Genomic DNA, 21,148 nt, shown 5'->3' on the forward strand with positions numbered 1-21,148 from the left:
GAATGTTTTCCAGTCCCCACTCTCCCAGACTTTGGTTTTCCCATTACAACTTCTTTGATGATTAAAGTTGCTAATTATTTTCTATTGAATTACTTGATTCATTGAATCAGTTCCAACTGCATTTACAGAGGAGCAATTCAGGAGGAGTGCTCAATTTCTCATTAGCATGGGAATGTTGTTTCCAAAACTTCTGATTATCAAGGGAATTAATGAAAATTCAGCACAGATCCGGCACTGTGGGATTTCATTTGTCCATTTGACTAATACCAGTAATTGCAAAGTGCCAGTAATAAACACTCAAAGACAATCACAATTCCTTCAGGTTTTTTTTATTAACACATATCAACATGTCCCTTAAAGGACGAAGTAGCAAATATGTTCTCTTCTGCATTCGACTGAACACAAAAGGCCAGTTTCTGTACATTCACTAAGGCTCTGTCTTTAGGGAAAACAGAGGTTTCCATAAGGCAAACAACATCTAAAGGAATGATATTAAGTACTTTATCCAGCATGTCAATTTAATTCTGAGTTCCTTCCGGCAGTACGATGTAAGCTAGTCGCCTAATCTGCTCTGCCAATTCAGTTCATATCTTACAACCTAAATACACAATAAAGGGAAAAGGCAAGTATAAAATAAAATTAGTTCACATTTTCAAAATGTGTCATCTTGGAGAGTTTCCCTGTGTAAGGTAGATTGGTGTTTCAACAGGAAATGTTTAGAAAGTCTCTGCTGCATCGCTTTTCCAATTTTGAATAAAGAAATCGATGACTTTGTGTAGTCTGAACATGTATCTTAAAATGAATATGTCAATAAATATCATACATGGCAGCCACATTTCTTGATCAGCATGTACTGTTCCAGCCCAACAGAAGCCTTTCGTTCTCTCACCTCAAACTGCACAGGCCCATCTGGCAGTTTCATGTCACTTTATTTAACAGCATTCAACCCTCACAACACAAGAGGAATATTCAAATGTGTTCAAACTGATCTGTCAGGTGTTCCTTCGAGTCAAAGTTGTGCAGTGGTGGAACAGCGGTTGAAAGGTGCAATGATAAAGGTTTTTCACAGCACAAACAGTTGATAGTTGTTAATACTGGTAATAAGCTTAGATACTTGAAGACAGCATTCGTTTTAGCTCTAATGGCTACACAGGCTTGTTCAAGACGCGTGAGCAAAGTGCCAACAAAAACCTCAATCTGTTGGATGTCTGCTCCACTTACATAGCTTACTACTCTCTACTGAAAAGTGATAAAGTTGACTGAGTCACAGGTCTTTTAAACATAAAATTGGACTAAACTTTAAATGGAAAAATATTACACGATGGACTTAATGTGAGTGGATGCAAAAAATTCAGTAAAGTCACATTCCACGAGGCATGTGGATAACATAAGACAAATAAAATGTAGCTGTGCAGTTTAACGTCACGTCCTCTCGCATACAAAGAATGGCAGGTATTGGACACTCAGTCTGTAGAGTTACTGAACATCAACAACTAAATGGTCAGATGATGCATAGCCTTTTTTCTTCACGCTGTCCTCACTGTTAAAAAAAAAAAAAAAAACCTCATAAAAACACTTATTACACCCCCTGTGCTCTACACACACCCAAGCAGACAGCAAACATTGACTCCACTTTCATCAATGGTGCAAAACAGCAGCATACTTTTAATGAAGTGCCTTCACACATGCGAAGCTGCTCCGCTGTACAATGAAGGCAGTTTATGAGTAATTCAGAAACTCGACCTCAGTTTCAGTCCAGGCAGACGTACGGCAATATGTTCAACCTGCTCTCATCTCCGTGCAGGTCTAAGGAAATGCACTCCGTCCAGTCAAACCAATTACCTTTTGTGTCGTAGCAACCGTTAACCCCAGACCAGTGCTGTGTGTGTAATCTGTTCAGGTCTTCACTGATGACCTCTCTGCTAATCCCCGGTAATTCTCTGGCTGGGAGTTCTGTTGCCAAAGTGTGTGTATCCTTTGCATCTTTACTTTGGTGTTCCTCCTTTTTCAAGAACTCGGTCATGAAAAAGTGTGCACCGGGGGTGTGGGCGCCCGACGATGTCAGCACGTTGCTTTGCTGGCTAAGGTACGACTGGATGATTTCGCTCCTTGACAGCTCTTTCCAGTCCGTCTGCTGGAAGGGGCTGGGAGGAACCGGTGGACTCTGCTTCGACTGTTCTGACCACTGAGATTCAGGTTTGTGGCCCAGTGTAATGCCCCCCTCCTGGCAAGGCTCCTTATGAAAGGAGGATTTGATCTGTCCCGTTACAGGATCAAATACCAGTCTCCTGTCTTTTAACCTGACTGGTTTAGTGCTGTCTTCTACATCCTGTCCTTCTAGCTTGACCACATAGTCCTTCGGCTTGTATTTCTGTCCTTTCCTTTTCCCTGTATTGCTAACAGCACCATCATCTTCCATACTTGCCCCATCTCTGCAGGTGGAGGCATAGGAGTTGTGAAGCGATGTATTGGGAGGCCTGTTTTTAGAGTCCATATCTGCAGACCATGAACCGTCAGTGTGCAAACCCTGAACACATACATTGAAAGGCTGAGGGGAAGGCCCCAGTCCAGAGGTCTCCACAGACCCAGGCCACACAGTGGGGCTAGAAAGACTCTGTGCTTGTGAAGCAGTTTGTTTAACACCAGTTTCCTGCTTTGGAGTGCGAGGACTGTGCACTGAACCGCGTGGGCTTCTGGGTCGATACTGCCCCCCAGAGGCAGCTTGCTCCTGTCTGGCTTGCTGCTGCAGAACTGATGCTTTCAGCAAAGAAGAAGTGCTCGGAGGCTTGCTGTATCCCGGGGCACTTGGATGAGGTTTTACAGCATTGACAGGGATTTTATTTAGCCTGTCACTGTCCAACGGCTCAGAAATCTCCCTGTCTAAAGGCTGATGTGCACGAGTATCTGTAAAAATTTCAGAGCTACCGGCAATTCTATTGGATGGCAGCTGTTTGGAGTTTTGTACTTTATCATTAAGTGTTGTTTTGGATATCTTGGCGGGTAAGAGCTGTCCTTCCTTCTGGTCACCCTTACGTTTCCTGCTGTTCAGTTTTTCCAGCCTTGGGGAGGAGCAGTTGTTGAAGTCATTTCTGTTCTTCAACTCTGGACCTAATTTACCTGATGGTGTGGCGACAGCTGGAGTGGAGATACAGGCATGAGCCCCACCGTTGGAAGACCATGATGCACTGGTGAGCCCTTTGGACAACACCTCTCCCTTCCCTGGCTCAATTAGCTTCTGCCAGTTTCGCAGGAGCTTTTTTGCCCGTCTTGCAAGGTCCTCGTTCTTGGTTTTCTTCCGGACATCATTGATGAGCTTGCCAAGACGGGTTTCCTTTAAGGAGATGAGACTAGTGTTAAACAGTGGCTACGATATGACTGGATTTAACTGCATTTTACTATGAATACACATACAGTAGGTCTGAATATAACCCACCTCCAGGGCCTCTTTGGTGATAGGATATTTCTCTAAATGGGAGATCACCTCCATAACAACCACCATGTTGCATATCTGCTGAAAAGACACAGGTTTATATGTATCACAATCCTGACATCACAATGTTAGCATTACAACAAAAACATGCGAGTAGTTTGTAAGTAGATGTCGTTTGTAGGTAGATGTTACAATGTGTGATTCAGAACCTTACAGGCCCAATATACATACATTCCATAGAGTGGGAGTCAGATAAATAAAGACTGTTGCAGGGTCAAGCCATAATTTGAATAGACTTTCACATGTGCACCTGTATGTCAAGACAAAATGTACTCGTACTGGTTTCAGGCTCACTATGACAAACTGAGACTGCATGCAAATGAGCCATTTTCTCCCACAAGAAGACCAAATCAGGCCTGCAAGTAATTTAGGGACTATATGACGACATATACGACAAAATGAAAGAAATTTATCCACCATTAGACATTTTACCTACCCCCTCTATTTTGGTAGCAACCTCTGGTCGTGACTGTACTGCAATAAATGAAGACTGCTTTATGACAATACTGATTTTTCTTTATCTCTCTCTGCACTGATGTAATGAAGTACCCAAATTTGTCAGGACATTCTTGTGTGGTTCGTAATACATATAAGTAATACCAGCTGAGAGAGGTGTTTGCATGATCAAAGCTGTACAGACCAAATACATTAACAATCTTAAGCCTTTGAACATGGCAGTACAGTATACAGCATACTGCAATGGTCATACTTAGGTCTCAAGTTGACTTCAATTAATCATGCATATGAGACTGCCATGGTATTTTAACAATACCTTTCAATGACCAGTAATGTCATGCCAGTGTTTGAATAGTGTTGCAACATACTATGCTAATCTCCCCATCTGTACAAGATAAGGTTAAAGCTGTCATTTTAAACTCCAATCAACCAAAGTCTGTTACTTCCTACCTTGCAGCTCAGTTAAGCAGATCTTCAGTCCTCAAGCCCTGTGCACTTCAGTGTACACACATTAGCTAACTTGGCTACATCAGTATTAGCCAGTGGCAGTCAGTTAGCCTCGATCTGGAATGCCTGCCAACACTTACTTTCTCTAACTAGTGATGTTAGCCAGTTAATTAGCAGGCAAATAACAAGTCGCCATACTTTGACTGGCCCCACTTTGTCAACCCTGTGTGAGGAGCCGGGGTCGGCTCGGCCTTGTTGTCAGCCTTTCTGCGCCCAGTTCGTCCTTTGGAAACCAGCGGATGTACTCACATTGCTCTGGCCGTCGATGGCCTGTAGCAGCCGGTCTCTCATCACCTGCGGAGTGGCTGTAGCCGCTGTCATCGCGGGTCAGGACGGACTCAGACGGCAGAATCCCCCGAAGAGGCGGCGGTTAGGAGCCTGCCGACACTCACAGGCCCGACGGAAGCTCTTCTGTGGGCCTCGGCATCATGTTTTATGATGCTTTTATCTTTGTTTTCATTCGCCGCCGTCACGGTTTGATCATTCGGGACGACGAGAACGAAAAATCCTCTCCGGGAATCGGCTACCCCCCTCGGCTGGTAGCCTCCTCCTCTTCGGTCTTCTCATCGGGCTTTTTGTGAAGTGCTCGCGCATGGCATGATGGGAGATTTTACGTAACCGATTGTTCACGTCCGCGAGGCTGTTCTATGGGAGATGGAGCGTGCAGTTGGACAATGGTGCGCTGTGTCACAGCAAAGGTGTTTCATATTCTTACCTATATATTCATATCCATTCTTTTGATTTGATTAATACCCTTTATAGCGTGAAATATTTTCCTTCAGAGGTTAAAAAAATTATGTCTGAAATGAAACTGTTTTTATTTATTTTGGACGCGTAGAAAGGGTTTAGTCGTCGACTTTAGAAATTTATGACGATAATGACTTAATATTCATAGTTGGAAATATGATGCAAAGCCTTTCCTTCAATGTTTCATTTAGAAATCAAATTCGCAAATAAAAATAACAATAATAATAATAAACATTCTTAATAACATTTTGAAGGAAACTGAGCACTTGCAACTATCTCACCCTCATTCAATAAAGATCTGTCAAAATCTTGTTTGTAATCTTTGCTTCGGATGACAATGCTCTCTGCGTTTTTTTTTCTATGTATGACCAAACGTGCCTATTCTATTTCTTAGGTGTATCCTTTCTCACATTGTCACTTCATGGCACTATTGCCTTGTTGCACTCATGTTGGAAGAAAAACATTGACGGTACAGAGTGAGAATCAATAGAAAGCTGAGACCCTTAAAGAGTAAGAGGACACAGTAATCACCTCCAACGACCTCTAGAGCAGTGGTTCTCAGCAGGTCTTACCTCAGGATCCAAGCCATCAGATCCCAGTCCACATATAGAAACTTCATGCTTCATGAGTCATGCTCAGTTCATTCCCATCCATACATGACATTCCACCTGCAGTGGACTCAAACCCATGACCTTTTTACAGTGAAGCGACAATAACCACAAAAGCCTTCAATTTTAGGTGGCAAAATTAAAACTACAAAACCAAAAACGCAACTGGGGCTTAAAACCCAATGCAATAAGAGGCACTGCAGCAACAGCGTGCCAGCAACATTTAAAAAAGACTTTTAATAGCAGCTACAACCAATTCATGTCTTTTTCAGGCTACAGAAAGTTTAGAGGATAGCATGAAAAGGCCTGAACAAGGAACAAGAACAGGACAATAAAATAACAGCAGTGCTAAAAATGTCACAGAGGACAAAGTAATTTTCACACCAGGCCATCACTTTTGCATGCTGTGTTATCATTAGGAGTAAATATCATGCCATCATCTCATCATGGCTAATGACATTGACAAAGGATCTCTATTTCTGTTGAGCCAACAGTCACAACCATTCAAATCAATTTAACAGACAGTGAATAAGAAAACTGTACTTTTATTAAGAATAAGGACACATTTACATTATGGTGCATATACATTTACTTACAGCACATGTGCCCCATAGCAAAGGAAAATTGATTTTTTGTTTTTTATCTGAGAGGCGCATTAAAATATTCTTCCAACAGAGATGTAGCGTCCTTCAGTGACAGCGAGCATTTTGACTCCTGTGTTGAATTCAGCTCTGACAGCTGCGTTAGTAAAATGGATATCAGGATGTTTAAGCAAGATGAGATGTGAGGTTTTAGGTCTGACCAGAACCCTTAAATGATGAGATGCAGATAACAGGCCACAGAAAGACATTTTCAACCCTATTAGTGAGGACTGTCTGTCATTTTTAACCCTGGTGTTTCTTTAACAAGCAAACTGACATGCTGGGGGAAAAAAATTAATGTTCTATAAAGAAGCACGAGGGCACAAGACAGCAAATATCCAGCAAAGTCAGGGGTGCTGGTGCAGTTACAGCTTAAACAGTAGGGTAAAAATGTAACAACTTCTGTAAGACAAAATAAATACAGCAATTCATAAATTCCTGTACAGCCAAAAGCAGGTTTATGGTTTGGGGTTGCACAGAAAATGTAGCATAATTACAATTAAAAGCACCCAGAGAACAGCAAAGTCCTATTAAGGAGAAGTTTGTAGCATCCGTCTGGTAAAATCAGCATCCCGGTGGAAGTCCAGTCACTCAAATGTTGATCATGATCCAAACAATCTGCGAGCATAGAAAACATTCAGCCAGTTAGAAAAGCATGTTTTGATTTAACAGTGTCAAAAAGTCAACAGTGAGATTATTCTTTAAAGGATCAGGCCGGTGTTATCATATTTTTTCCATTTTGTCAAGAAAATCCCGCAAAATAACCAAAACAGAGCATTAGTATTCCCTTCCCTTCCCTGTTTGTAGCACTCAACTCCAAGCCCATTAGTTAATACTGAAGATGCAAAGCTTCAAAAATGACATCAGCTAGTGCAACAGTGTGGCTCATCAATGTGTTTTTAGCTGTGTCTTTAGCTATGAAGCTGTGTCTAAAATGAATAAAATACATCAGTCTTAAGCTTCACAAACACTACTGATTGGTAGGATAGTTCATCGTTGGCTATGTTCCTTTCATGGGATTTGTTGACAGTAAAAAGTATAAAAAAAATTGCCAGATTTATTCTTTTAAGTAATATTTCGGGACAGAAACTGCCATAACCACATTAGCACAAAAGTTTAAGTGTTTCTCCAGATGTTACAGCTTGTTCAACATCACATCCGACTTTTACTTGTCTAAAGCTACATGACCAGCATCAGCTAAAAGGCAGTGACTCACAGGATCATGCAGAACATGATGAAGATGTTCCACAGAGCGATGAAGATCCGAAAGTATCGCAGGCTGAGCAGAAACTCTCTTATGTTGTCACCTGAAAGACAGGCTGATTATTCATCTGGCAATGCTTTGAGAACTATAGACACCTGTGAAACAGTTTTTCTTGAACTAGCACAGACAGACAGACAGACGTACGTGTGTACACACACACACACACACACACACACACACACACACACACACACACACCTGTTGTCGGTCCTCTGGACTCATCTCCAAATCCTTGAGACTCCTTCCTTTTCCTGTAAAACATCCACCATTAGCCAACTAAACTTTCATTTTGTCTTGTTGTAGCTCTGATGGGTGCTTTTAACAGGGTGATTCATGACTTTGACCGTAACGTTAATACTCACAGCTTGAAATTCAGCACAGCCCCTGCATTCACCAGCAAGGTCCTAGAGGGGACAGAGACACAACTGTTTGTTGACAGGTAGATCATAGTGTTATCTACCTGCTGAGCTAACGTTAGCTGGTGAGCTGGCACTAGCGCGGAGCTAGCTTGTTATTTAGCTTGATACGCCGCTATCTAACTGACAATACAATGCACATTAACACACACACACAGAGAGAAGATTTTGATTACATATAACTGTACCAGTAGGTGAAATGTGCCAAAAACCGAACAAGTTACCCGAATATCAACAAATCTCCGATCATTTTGGTCAGATCACATCACAGAGACGCCTCACTTCCGTGTTCAGCAACGCAATCGGGAATGTGACCAATAACGCATCAGTACCCCGAGGAGTATTTGGGTATAATTCATCCTCTTGTTCGACTGTCAGGCTTTGGCAGACTGCGTAACCCTGACGTTTCCGGCAAATCAAAAGGCCACAATTTAGTTTCAGCCACAGCAGAAATAGATGGTATAGGTTGAGGTCAGAGACACTGTTGGTGAATGAGACGGAAGATGTAAAGAAGGCAGAAAAGTCTGTCTGAAAGTCTAAACTTAGGAAATAGAGATACCACTATAATACCGTACCCGGGTAACGTGCGCCACCTGCTGACAAGAAACGTAATAGCAGGTTCAGACCTGCAGAACTTCATTTACTATTTGTTATACTTGTTTGCTTGTTTTTAAATGCACAGAAATAAAATATAGAAGATAAATAATATAAAACAAATTTGCAAAAAAGTTCAAATTTCAAAACACATCCAAGATGGGAGTATTGATAAGATATATAGTCACAGAGAGCACATGGTTGCTGTTAGCACAATTGACAGAAAAATTCAATTAGGTCGGACAAGACATCTCCAACTTTTATGATACTAAAAAAGAAAAAAAAGAAAAAAAAATCAACAATCAATAAACTTTATTTTAATGTATCTATTTATTTCAGGCGGACACCAAACTTTAAGTATCTGAAATTCATCTCAAAACATTTTGAATAATGTCAAAAAATGAGCCGAATAAGGACAAAAATATCAAGAAAGAGTAAGACTTTCACAGACACAGATGCATTTAAAACAAGCATTAATCTTAACTGCATCCATGAATGGAGGAGCTGAAAATAAGGGTGTAAAGGATGTGAATTCAGATGGCAAAAAGGACATTCTTCTTTCAGCTCCTGAAAATCATTTCAGGACACACGGTTGTCAATGTTGTGGTTTTGGGGCCCCCTGGTGGTGGTGGAGGTCATTGCTCTGATTATTCTCCTCAAGAATTCAACGCAACATAATAAAATACATCAATCAAATCAATTTCAAAATATGTAAAATCGGGCGGCTGTGTATTTACGTAGGTTTGGCGTTACTGCGCCTTTAATAGCAACATCTGTGCGTCATCTGGATGAATGTAAACAGCCGCTGATATCACCACATGCTGCCGCGCTGTTTGGGATTAGAGTCGGTCATTGGGCTGTGAGGCAGCCTTGGTGCAGGATCTGATCCGGATTGTGGGATATTACTTATGAAAGGGTGAATGAATCTTTGTCCGTATTAAACGTGGACACTTGTCTCGTGCCTCTTGTGTTTCCAGGCTACAATCTAACCTCTGCTAGCGTCTTGTGGACCAGTAGAATAATAATGATGACATCGATGGTGAGCACAGGAGGACAGCAAGCCTTTTGTTTTTAAATTTCAAGCAGCTGACATGCAAAACCTCCTGTCGCCTGAAAAGCGGAGCAGCTGGCACGGAGCGCAGACGATGATGACGATGATGATGCTGAGGCTGTAGAGATGAGTGGTATTAATAGGAGGGCTTGAGTGTCACAGGCTTTCACTGTCGAGACCGGGGGGCTTGGTGGAGAATCGGTGGACTGGGTTGGGGGGGCTTTCTGATCCACACTGCGCAGTTGGACTAAACAAACACAAGGATTCACTGGTTAGCAGGCAACATGGAAGTGCTGGCAGCTCTTAATTTGGGCGATTTTGCCCAAATTTTCTCCAAAATGGGAATGTTTCCTGTGTTTGATGTCGCTTATTACATCGTGTCCATCCTCTACCTCAAGTATGAGCCAGGTGAGTGTGTTTGACACTTGCTGTTTGCCTGAAGTGAGCGGTGTTTTTTCACATTAAATGTGTGGTTCCATACTTGATTATTTCTGAGCCTTTGTGCTTGTTATTTTGGCAACTCCACTCTCACCATAACCTGTGCCTAAACATACGCTTACTGACAACAGCGCAAAGTAGAAATATGTTCATAATGACCCGGGAATTCAATATTTAAACCCTTAAAAACTCACATTTGATATCCATACAAGAAACTGAATGTGCATCTCATCTAATCTAAAGCTGTTTTTCTGTGATATAACTGCACATTGCTGTGAAGTCCCTATAGGAACTTTCTGTGGCTGTTATCTGTACAGCACCATATCCTTATAAAGCATGACCTGTTACATAAAGTGTAGCAGGGGCACTTGCAGCTCTGCTTGCTGTGAGGGAATGTCTGCTGCTGCAGCAGTCTGACCTCATTCACACTGAGAAAATCACTGAAGTAGATTAAACCACTCAGCCTTAGGTAAAGTCCGATATTTTTCCAGGATTTAACTTCTTTGAGCAACAGAGGCTGAGGAGGATGAAACCTGAGAGAAGATCTGTGCATACCAGAAGCTTAGGCAATAAATAGAAGATCCAGAAATAGACAGTGTCAGTGGGTCTCTGAAGCCCCTCTGCTGCACACCTAGTTATTTACACTGAATGAAAAAATTACATGAAATAAGTTGGTGAACAGTCTAGCATGAGCTTATTGTTCCAGAGGGTGTGCAGCTTTTACAGTAACTTGTTTTCCTCGCCCTAAAGACAAAATTCACTCTGTCATGAAAGTTCAGTCATCGTGATCTTGTCAGCTGAAGCTTCAGTGAAGATTTTCAGAGCACCAAACACGTCTAAAGACGATCATCTAAAAGTTTTCCGTTTTTTTTAAAGCATCAAAGGAGCCAAAGATATCCATCCAAATCCTTCCTAAACAGCTTCTTCAGCATCCATTTCATTTCTCTCATATTTTCCGCAGTGAAGCTCCAGTAAATCCAGGGAGAGAGGAGCTACTGGTCAGATGAATAAACTTTTGGGCCCCCACATTTTAATCATTTGGCTTTTGGAAAGTTGTTTTACACTACATAAGCCACCTGGAGAAAGATAAAAGATAAATAGAATATCTTTTTCTCGCCTTTCTGCAAATCTACATCTTTGTAGCTACATTAGTTTGTTAGTTAATGTTAGTTGTAACTATGAGGGAGAAGTCAAGATGTTTGGTGTCTTACCAAATTAAATTAAACTGAGTGAAAAACTAAGGAACCATTGATATTAGGTAGTCGCTTTTAAAGGTGATCAGAGTCTTTTTACAGGTTTTGGGGAGGCACTGTGAGCTGCGCGATGTCTGATAAACTGCCTCGAGTGATGTCACTTGAGTCACATGAATCTGAACACTACAAGTTAGAAAATGGTAGAAAAAAAGCCTTGAGGTGTAGAGTGAGTAAGAAGTGAGCTTACCAGACCTCTGTGGCCTGCTCCGCATCCCTGCTTGAGGCTAGCAGCTTGAGGCTACGTTAGCCGCTACTATAACAAACTCAAATCACAGAATGACCGTTTGGTGGTCAAGTTGCACTGTGGGTAATGTAGGCACCACGTCTTGACAAGGAGAAAGAGTGTGTGGAAAAAATGAATCAAATTAAAGCAGTAGAGTACTACTTTTAACAGTCCCAAGTGATGTAATTAGCTAACATTAAGCTAAGCTAACCCTATGCTGGCTCTCACATTCCTCAGAGAAGCTGAGGTAAAGGGCTTTGCCTCGCTTTCCTTTTGGCACATTTGTTGTGTTTTGTATTAAATGAAAAGAAAAAGAAGTCAAACCACTGTTGCTTGTTTTCAATGTCAATGATCAGCATTCATGTGTGTCTTAGAGAAAAATCAAACCTCGGGCTAACTGCAACATGCGGCTCCCAAAGCTGACTTCATGGCTGTAACCATATACCTTCATCTTATTTCATATCTACAGTCCAATGTGTCACCATTCTGTGCATGTGTTTGAGTGGAGGGTCGTAACATCTATGTACATGTTAGAGGAGCACACGAATGAGTTTTGGGGGTCAACATGGGCGTGCCGGGAGAGACAAGTGCAGGGGGTCAAAGGTTAAGACAGGCCTGACAGTTGCAAGGCAGGAGAAGCAGTTGAGCACATTATATTTATAGGGCGACATTTCTCAGGATCAGATTGCTTTCGAACTGAGCGCCTGTCGCACCACGACACCCTCACCCACCTGTTGTTGGAGATTCGTACAGTGAAGCAGCCGCGCTCTGTTCACGTCTCCATTTACTGAGTAGATTTAATCAAACACATGACATTCTTGAGGCACTTCATGTAAGCATTTCCTTTTTAGGCTAAGAACTTCATAGTTCTTTTCCACTTCCAAGGGAAATACTCTAATTTTTCACGGGTTGTCACAAATTTGCCTCAAGGTGCTTTACACTCTATTCAGTATAAACCTTCTATAGACCCTCGATTCAGATGAGGAAATACTCCTCCCCCCAAAAATCTGACGTCCTCTCCACCATGGACACCTGGAAAGAGGACACAGTACACAAACACACAAAAGGCAATGCTCGAACACACCATGAGGAGAAAAGAAACACAAACACAGGGAGAGAGACAAGGACAACATTCACACAAGGGAGAGAGAGAGAGAGAGAGACAGAGACAGAAGAGGTGATGCAGAATCCTGCAGGATGAAGATCCAGATCCAAAGCATCTGGAACAAAGCACCAACAGCCAGGAGAGAAAGGCCCCAGGAGGGCTGACAGTCCAGGACAGAGAGTCTGAATGAAAAGAGAGGACAAGCAGGAGAATACAGGGACAACAGCGGGAGAAAGAGTGCTAGACACACAGTCTGGACATCATGTCTTTGTGGAACAACAAACAAAAAGAGGGCTGGAGAGATGCAGTGAAATATAGGTATGAGGCTTAGCAGATTGATTGAGACTGAGACTGACCTGCCAGAAGGATAATTGTAACAGGTACAAGGCCTGAAGTTATCAAAGAATAAGAAGCCTGTGTTTGGTAGAAATGTCATGGTATGATGTATACTGACATGGTGTGAATATTAGGAATATAATCAAATCTATTGCATGGAATATAATCTATAAATTCACATGGAAACTCCAAATGTTTTCTTTATAACATGCCCTATATACAAAAAGAAATCATATGCAAAGCATACAGTCAGTTTCTGAATTATAAAGTGCTGTCTGTTCTGCTTCTTTGGTAAACTGTCGACTCATAAATGACTGCAGAGGTCAATATTAGGTTATGATAAAGAGGCAGATTATCAGGGCGGGAACTGAAAGGCTTAACTGGGCGTGGACAAAGATACAGCACATGGACGCACAAGGAACCTGCTGATAATGACTTTTGAAAGTCAGCGCGAACAGTTTTGCTCTGTAGGAACTGACAGAAAGTTTGAAAAATAAATGTTTATTTGTGATTACCAAAAAAGAACAAAGTTACTGCAGACATTTTCTGTGGAAAAGCCTCTAAAACAGCACATGGACCATTAGGATTCAGGAGGTCATTCTTTCACTGGTGAAACACAACTGATTTTTTTTTTTTTAATTGATACATTTCGAAAACACATGATTCAAATTCAAATTAAGGACAAATTCATTATTTTAAAATTAATTTGTGGCATGCATTTCTGGATTCTACCACTGGGAGTCACCAAAAGCAGAAAATGTAAAATCAGAATCATTTTTATACCCTGTTTGGTAAATAAATCTGTTTGATGGTTGATTCATAACTAAAAAAGCTTTAAATTAATCAGTATCAATCAATACCTCTGCTTCTTACAGCAGAGAAAATGTGCAAAGAAAACTGGATTCTCAGCTTTTCACGTTATCTGTGTGTGCTGGGAACAGTCCCTGACGGCTCCTCCTCTGTCTTGCAGGCTCAGTGGAGGTTTCTCGCAGGAGTCCCGTGGCCTCCTGGCTCTCTGCCATGCTCTACTGCTTTAGTAGTTACATTCTGGCAGACATCATGCTTGGAAGCAGCCCCATCGACTATTTCCAATACAACAGCCACATCCTGCTGGCTTCAGCTGTCTGGTGAGAAAAACCTCAGATGGACTTTACCCTTCACCGGGGGAGAGAGTGTGTTTGAAGGTCACGTGGATGGGACTATCAGATCTGACTTTCTTGAATCAGGCTTTTCATCAAACTTTTAAGACTGTGTATGCAATCAATTTATCCCCTGCCAGACACTGTTTGGAGGTCATTCCCTTCAGAAAACAGATTTTTTTCCCCTGCTTTTCAAAAATCACTTCAGCTGAAAAGATCTTTTCTCCTACACATCTGCAGATTGCTTTGGTTTTATGGTTTTAAATATCATAATAGATGCATGGAATTTGGTTTGCAGAGAAACTCAAAATACAGTGTAAGTCCCAGTCACTGAAACAGACCTCAGTGACACCAGTTTGTATTGGAAACATTTCTACCAAAAGTTAGAGAGAGAGAGAGAGAGAGAGAGAGAGAGAGAGAGAGAGAGAGAGAGAGAGGGAGACGTCCACTGTAAGGTCTCTGCAGTATTTCGAAGAATCTCTATTTTTAGCACCCTTCAAACACAGAGGCATTTCTAAGTGTTTCAGTGTTTTACATAATGAGGAGAAATGCACTACAGCTACATTTAAAGACACAATAACAGAAAGATAAAAATGAAATAGAACATAACAAAGTGACACTTGGAGATTTTGAAAGAAAAAGACGTGTTGGGATGATCTCAGCAGTGGATTTCTCAAACCTTTGTCAAACAGAACTTATCTTAATGGCCAGAAGGCCAGTGGGAAGAGTTGTGTTTTTGTCATGTGGGTGACCATCGAAGCTGAATATTTGATTTTTACCACCTCCTTCCATGACTCTAACATCCTCTCTTTCTCTGTCACATACAAGGTATCTCCTCTTTTACTGTCCACTGAACCTCTTCTATAAATGTGTGGCTTTCCTGCCCGTCAAGCTGGTGTTGGTCGCCATGAAAGAGGTCGTCCGCACTCGCAAGATCGCCGCCGGTGTTCACCATGCCCACCACGCCTACCACCACGGCTTCTTCATCATGGTCATCGTCGGATACGTCAAAGGTCGGTATCTGGTGATTTCACTGCGACTTGCTTCCAGTCACCGCTCACCAACCAACTGATTCACTGACTAATCGTTTCAGCTTTAGAGGAAAGTCTTGAATGCAGCTTGGTGAGCCTGCAGTCTCAGCTCTCCATGTTTGACAGCTGCGTTCAGTGAATGACAGAAACACCTTCAGGAATCTACACAGCTGCTGCATTTGAACATGAATGAACAACACGTGCATGACAGTGTGCCCACGTGCTGTTCATTCATGTTGGAGTGAGACAGTGTTCACAGTGAAGAGGTTACTCAGAGAAACCAGGTTACGTGAGAATGACCAGTCACTGAAGTTACATTCGATCCATCTGAAAATGATAAAAATGTCAGGTATGAAGTTAGAGTCACTTCAGCTTAATTTGAGTTCTTGAAATGAAAGAAAAATGTCTCTATGACCAGTGTTTGAATCCAGAAGTCATGAGGTCATGCCTGATCTGTAAGTTGTGTTAAAATCGTGTTGCAGACCTAAGCCTCATAATTCATGTGCTTTGTTACTGTAAAACTGTCCAACAGCAGAGAAATGTCCAAAGGAATAGATATAAGGGGTTGTCCTGATCCTGAGCCCCCCCACTGTTTCTGCTTCAGTGGTGATGCCCTGCAGGCGTCCATGCTGAAAACGAAAGAAAAGCTGAAGCCAGAGAAAAGCAGTCTCATAGACTTTTTTGTCCTCATTTTTCCCACTGTCTATTTTTATCTTCGCAGGCTCTGGAGTGGCTCTCATTTCCATTTTTGAGCAGCTGCTGCGTGGTGTGTGGAGGCCCGACAGCAACGAGATCCTCAACATGTCATTGTAAGTCTGTGCTTCCTGCTGCTGATGTGAAAATAAACTCATCTCTGCCTCCTCAACGTGTAGGTGTTTCCAACCAAACTTCTGAGACACAAGTAGGACTTAAAGGTCACTGTGACTAAGACTGGACAAAAACACAGCCGGCCTGTTTGAGAGGCGCTGCAGATTTGCTGAAGTTACTGTGTAGAAAGTGCAGAATTTTACATTTTCTGACATTCGCGCCCCCTGGTGGTAGTATAGAAAACTTACTTTGGCAGACTACGGTGTTTGACTTAAAGGTCTATTGTGTAGGATTTAGTGGCATCTAGTGGTGAGGTTACAGATCGCAGCCCAGCGCTTTACCCTCCCTCATGTTGGCCACTAAAATCACAAGAGAGAGCCAGTGTTTGGTTTGTCTGTAACAGTAATAACAGTAAAATCATCATCAATTTTCACACTTCATAAATTCGAAACAATGAATGCTTTTATCTCCCACTCTGCCTTTGATTCTAATTGTCACCTCATTTTGATCCCTGCGGACGTTTTGCTGACCGTTTTGTCTTTCGTCTCTGCAGCCCGACCAAAGCCAGTCTGTACGGAGCCATCCTCTTCACCCTGCAGGAGAGCCACTGGCTGCCAGTGTCAAAGAGCACCCTCATCCTCGCCTTCACCCTCTTCATGGCCACAAGCAAGGTAAGATCAGTGTTTCTGTGGGAGGTGTAGCTGACAGTGTGGCTGTTCTGTTCTGTTTTAAGCCTGAACTCTTGCTTCTGTGCTGTGTTGCGTACAAGAGATTCTTACAGAAAAGAAACGCACCACTTTTGTGTCAGACAAAGAGTAGTTAGCGGCCACCCCAGTAAAAGCTGTCATATGAGCTGATAAATCAGACCTTTGTTATTTAGTTATCATAAAATCAGGCTGATCTCCCCTGACTGACACCATCTTCCCTCAGGTGGTGATGACCGCCCGACACTCTCACGGCTCCCCCTTCGCCCTCATCGAGTCCTGGGTTTGCCACCTGCTGTTCGGCTCCCCTCTGGGTGGATCTGAGGAGGACCACCATCATCCTCCCGCTGCTGCCCCATCTTCACCTCTCAAAACCAAGGAGGAGCTGAGCGAAGGAGCTCGCAAGAGGAAGGCCAAGAAAGCCGAGTAGGATGCCACGCCGCTCCAGAGAAACTGCATCTGACTCGCCCCCATCGTGGCCTCCACATGATGGGACTTCCCATTCCTTTCCAGGGAAAGGGGCAGTTTGATGTTTTACCAAATGAGACCCTTTCTGCTTGAGCAAAATGGTGCTTTCTGCATTTTACACAGCAGGAGGACTCTGTAAATACCACAGCAAATGTTTCAACCCAACCAGGACATTTTAAACCTATTTATTTGTGTATTTGTGAGCATCTGCATCTGTGCTCAGCACTGTGTGGTGATCCCCGCGTAGGAGCTGCATGGGCCTCTGTTCCACATCGGCAGTTGTGTTAACGGGTGTCAGTGGTTTTCTTAAAGTCCACCAAACCTTATTTTAGTTACGAAAGAAATGGAAAACACAAATTCATCGGACTCTCAATCAAAAATTCAAATGTGAATAAAGCATTATGTGGCAGAACATTGCTGCTTTTTGCATTGAGGACAAGTTCATGACTTTAAATAAAATCGAGAGAAATGTTATGTTGTGGTGGTTTTTAATTCCCTTTTCTCATTAACATTTATTTCTATGCTGACATTTCAATAGTAATAAATGGTCATAACAGAGTCTAGAAACCTGGATGAAGAACATGTCCTTTTTAAGGTTTTCAGTGGCTTTTAGTTTTCTACAAAGGACTCTACAGCACACTTGTGTCTTTAAGTCGCTTCAGTCTGCTGATGTGAATCGAATGTTTAATAAAATGTACATATGTTTTATTGTTTCTTGATTTCTGAAACAACACGCAGGTCAACCTAATGCTGAGATGATTCACTCTGAAAGTTTCCAGTTGGGGTTGAAAGAGTATTCAAGTACTGTGGTAACTTTCATAGTGTTAGATGTATCACAGGATTACTTTTGTGTTCATGTGTGAGCAGCATTTCTCTTGTAGTTGGTTGAGATGGAGTTGATTTTGAGTACTTTATAAAGAGCTGGGATGTAAATCTGCAGAACCCTCAATCTGATAAAGTCATTTCTGGCAGTACTTGAGCTCTATAAACCTCATGTGGAAGAACTTCATGAATATTTAATAATTATTATTTATTTTTCAATTTAAACCACTTCCTTAGGAAAATTTAGTGAAGAGAGCCTGCATCTTGAAACAGCAATGAATAACACTGCTGCACCAGAATTATGAAAAAAGTTGGTTTTAGAAAATTATTATTCTGCATTTCCAAAATATCTTTTTCATGTTGGAAAGTGTGAAGCCTCTTTCTCTGAGTTGTACTGCAGCCATCTGCCAGTGACTCCTCACTGGGTTATAAACCATCACTCTGGAGCTGAGAGTACTTTCTAACTCTTAGCAGTGTTTATGCATTGCACTTATTCTTAACTGTAAAAATTTAGTGGTAAAACTTGAGCATTTAAGAGTCCTCTAGGACTGACACTGGCCCAGCAATCAGTCTGCAGTCAGGAGTATGTATATCTTCATCACCCCTCTGTTATGTAACTCTGAGGCTGTTGAGAGGTGACAGGAAAGGTCTGAGGTCAACCTGAGGTCATGTCCTGAGAAACCTGGACGCCCCCACCGAGCTACAAACTGTTGTAGCACAGGCAATAAAGCATCACTAATGAACTTTGCAGGAGGTTGTTACACTCGACCTTTAACCCTCACATTCCTCACAGCAGCAGAGAAGATCAGGGAGGTAGAAAGTCTGCTGGCTACGTTTGTTGTTCTGCTGGGGCTCACACACGGAAACCATCTCTGAAGCTTCACTTCTGCCGGATGCGGGACGCTATCCAAATGTTTACTTTATCCTCTTTGGTGACTTTGCTTTCAATTTTCAGTATGACATAAAACTTTATTGATACTTTAGAGAAGACTGGGTAGTTTCTGCAGATGATGCATATGAGGGACAGCTAGAACTGAAATAGCTCAACATAATGAATCACAGAACACAAAAACACTTTCATTACCCACAACTCAATCAGTAGGTGTTCGGGTGGAGATTCATGTGTTATGTTAGTAGTGGCTAATGTAGCCTTGACCTGCCAACCTCAAGCACAGATGGGGAGCAGACTATAGAGGTCTGGTAAACTCCACTGTTTCCAAATCCACACCTCAAGATTTATTTATTTATTTTTTCACTTTTTTCTTTTTTACTTGCATTCTGTTTGCACTGGACATTTAAACTCTGGACATCTCCTTTAAACTCATTTAAACACTGGACATTTGAACTTGCATTGTGTTGCAGTGAACACTTTTATTTCTAATTCTGTTTGCACTCGACATTTGGACATTTTTATTTCTAACTTTTAATTCTTTGCTTGCCGTGCTTTTGGATTATTTATTGCGTGCCTTTTACTTTAAATTTGTGGAATATGCTGGAATTTGTGAATTTCCCTTGGGGATGAGTAAAGTATCTATCTATCTATTTTCAAACTTGTAGTTTTCAGCTCCAACTGATGTTTATCAGATTTCATGCAGCTCCCTCTGGAGCAACAAAAAACTCTTTACAGGCCTTTTTCCCATACGCAGTAGCACTCCACAAGGCCTGCATCAGTGGAGTTCCCCTTCAACAGGCAGCAGCTTGCCAGGTGGGTCAGTCAGCTCAAACTCACTCTGTGCAGCCAAGCAGCGTTCAAACTTCAAGAACTTTATTTTCAATTGTCAAGGACATCTCAAAGTTTCCAAAGATACCAAATATGTCAGGCTAAATTTGGGGAAAATGGGTCTAGAACTATGCAAAAGACAGAGAACAGCGTGCGACTTAAAGAGCCTTGTCTTTAAATATAAGCATCATATAGTTTTGATGACAAGCTGGAATAAGATGACATAACTTGCTACTGTCAGACAGCGAAGAACAGCATTAAAGCTATTCAAAGGTCAGAGAAGTGTAAAACTCCATGTGAAGAGATTTCAGTCAATTAACGTCTCATTCCATCCTTTGATCCAGCACATTAACGTTCATTTCCTGCTGCTTAAAGACAGAGCTCAGAGACGCTGTCATTTCTTCCACCTCAGAGTAAAGCATCCAGGTCTCCAGCATGACGACAGAAAGGAGCTGCTCTGTTTGTTTTTCCGGTGGAGAGTCGCAGTGAGACTTCCCTGCTCCTTTGGGCAAGGCAGCGAGCAGGCAGGGACAGAGGGACGCAGAGAGAGGAGGTGGTGAGAGCTTATCAAGGTGATGTGGACCAAAAACCTTAAAACCTTCACTGCCAGGAATGTAACCAACATCTGTTGATCCCATTACTGACACACACATACACACACACTCACTTTGTAGAATCTAATGTAATCATGAGGGTAAACATGGGTGTGCAGTAAAATCTGGACTGGATCTGAAGCCTGTTTTCACATTTTCTATAAAATGTGAGTTGTGCTTTTTGTGTATTTCCTCATTCTTCATTCGGATGTTAGAGGACAATTAACAGGAAAAATCGTATTTTTGTAAATCTGTTGTGGAGCCATTTTCACTGATAATCAGGCAGTGTGACTGTGGCTTTGGACTGACTTAAAAATAATAAACATAGTGTAATACAGAGTTTCATTGTGGCCCAAAATGTAAATATAGACACAATTTTAGTTTTTAAAAGGACCAACTTACTAACATGGCAGCAAATGAATCAAGCAGACAACCTGAGAGAACAAACAAAAAAGGCCATAGACCTTCTTACCTGAACGCCAACCAACAGATACATCAGCTGATACATGTATGATATGTGGGTGTTTTATGTGTTGTGCAATCAAACTCCTATTCTGGCTTCTTGGATGTCTAGAAAGAGTGTTTTGCAGAGGAGTTTTAGGGGAAAGCTGGGGGATGTAAGCCAGGGAGGGGGCAGTGGAGTGGGGGGTATAAAAACCAAAGAGAAAAGACGGCTGGAGGAGCGTTGAGTCTGAGCAGAAGGCAGAAGAGCGAGAGGAGGCGAAGCTGAACGGT

General features: G+C 42.0%; 3 protein-coding genes across 4 annotated transcripts; 1 reads left to right on the top strand and 2 right to left on the bottom strand.

Moving 5' to 3' along the window:
- Window positions 1-313: 313 nt before the first annotated feature.
- Window positions 314-5,055, bottom strand: LOC143318752 (mediator of RNA polymerase II transcription subunit 26). 2 transcript variants are annotated; one of them, XM_076727230.1, is made up of 3 exons: window positions 4,703-5,055; window positions 3,434-3,508; window positions 314-3,331 (listed from the first exon to the last, which is right to left on the bottom strand). In XM_076727230.1, the coding sequence occupies exons 1-3, from the start codon at window positions 4,772-4,774 to the stop codon at window positions 1,751-1,753; spliced, it is 1,728 nt and encodes a 575-aa protein (XP_076583345.1). In that variant the 5' UTR covers window positions 4,775-5,055; the 3' UTR covers window positions 314-1,750. The 2 variants fall into 2 exon arrangements, with proteins under 2 accessions (XP_076583345.1, XP_076583344.1); XM_076727229.1 differs by having other exon boundaries at window positions 3,434-3,511; window positions 4,703-5,036.
- A 1,284-nt stretch (window positions 5,056-6,339) lies between these two features.
- Window positions 6,340-8,444, bottom strand: smim7 (small integral membrane protein 7). The gene is made up of 5 exons (XM_076726191.1): window positions 8,354-8,444; window positions 8,076-8,117; window positions 7,912-7,964; window positions 7,666-7,756; window positions 6,340-7,067 (listed from the first exon to the last, which is right to left on the bottom strand). Exons 1-5 carry the CDS (start codon window positions 8,377-8,379, stop codon window positions 7,052-7,054), a joined length of 228 nt encoding a protein of 75 aa, XP_076582306.1. The 5' UTR covers window positions 8,380-8,444; the 3' UTR covers window positions 6,340-7,051.
- A 924-nt stretch (window positions 8,445-9,368) lies between these two features.
- tmem38a (transmembrane protein 38A) lies at window positions 9,369-17,752 on the top strand. Its single transcript, XM_076727043.1, has 6 exons — window positions 9,369-10,182; window positions 14,100-14,256; window positions 15,097-15,281; window positions 16,021-16,108; window positions 16,660-16,777; window positions 17,037-17,752. The coding sequence occupies exons 1-6, from the start codon at window positions 10,059-10,061 to the stop codon at window positions 17,238-17,240; spliced, it is 876 nt and encodes a 291-aa protein (XP_076583158.1). The 5' UTR covers window positions 9,369-10,058; the 3' UTR covers window positions 17,241-17,752.
- The last annotated feature ends 3,396 nt before the right edge of the window (window positions 17,753-21,148 follow it).

The sequence above is a fragment of the Chaetodon auriga genome, chromosome 3 (assembly GCF_051107435.1).
Source record: "Chaetodon auriga isolate fChaAug3 chromosome 3, fChaAug3.hap1, whole genome shotgun sequence".
Taxonomy (NCBI): Eukaryota; Metazoa; Chordata; class Actinopteri; order Chaetodontiformes; family Chaetodontidae; genus Chaetodon; species Chaetodon auriga.

Coding starts and splice junctions, on each gene's coding strand:
- LOC143318752 (XM_076727229.1), bottom strand. CDS start 4,774: ATGACAGCGGCTACAGCCACTCCGCAGGTGATGAGAGACCGGCTGCTA. Junction 3,512..4,702: donor CCATCGACGGCCAGAGCAAT/GTGAGTACATCC, acceptor GTGTCTTTTCAG/CAGATATGCAACATGGTGGT. Junction 3,332..3,433: donor TCACCAAAGAGGCCCTGGAG/GTGGGTTATATT, acceptor ATCTCCTTAAAG/GAAACCCGTCTTGGCAAGCT.
- smim7 (XM_076726191.1), bottom strand. CDS start 8,379: ATGATCGGAGATTTGTTGATATTCGG. Junction 8,118..8,353: donor GGAGATTTGTTGATATTCGG/GTAACTTGTTCG, acceptor TGTCCCCTCTAG/GACCTTGCTGGTGAATGCAG. Junction 7,965..8,075: donor GCTGTGCTGAATTTCAAGCT/GTGAGTATTAAC, acceptor GATGTTTTACAG/GAAAAGGAAGGAGTCTCAAG.
- tmem38a (XM_076727043.1), top strand. CDS start 10,059: ATGGAAGTGCTGGCAGCTCTTAATTTGGGCGATTTTGCCCAAATTTTC. Junction 10,183..14,099: donor CTACCTCAAGTATGAGCCAG/GTGAGTGTGTTT, acceptor TCTGTCTTGCAG/GCTCAGTGGAGGTTTCTCGC. Junction 16,778..17,036: donor TCTTCATGGCCACAAGCAAG/GTAAGATCAGTG, acceptor ATCTTCCCTCAG/GTGGTGATGACCGCCCGACA.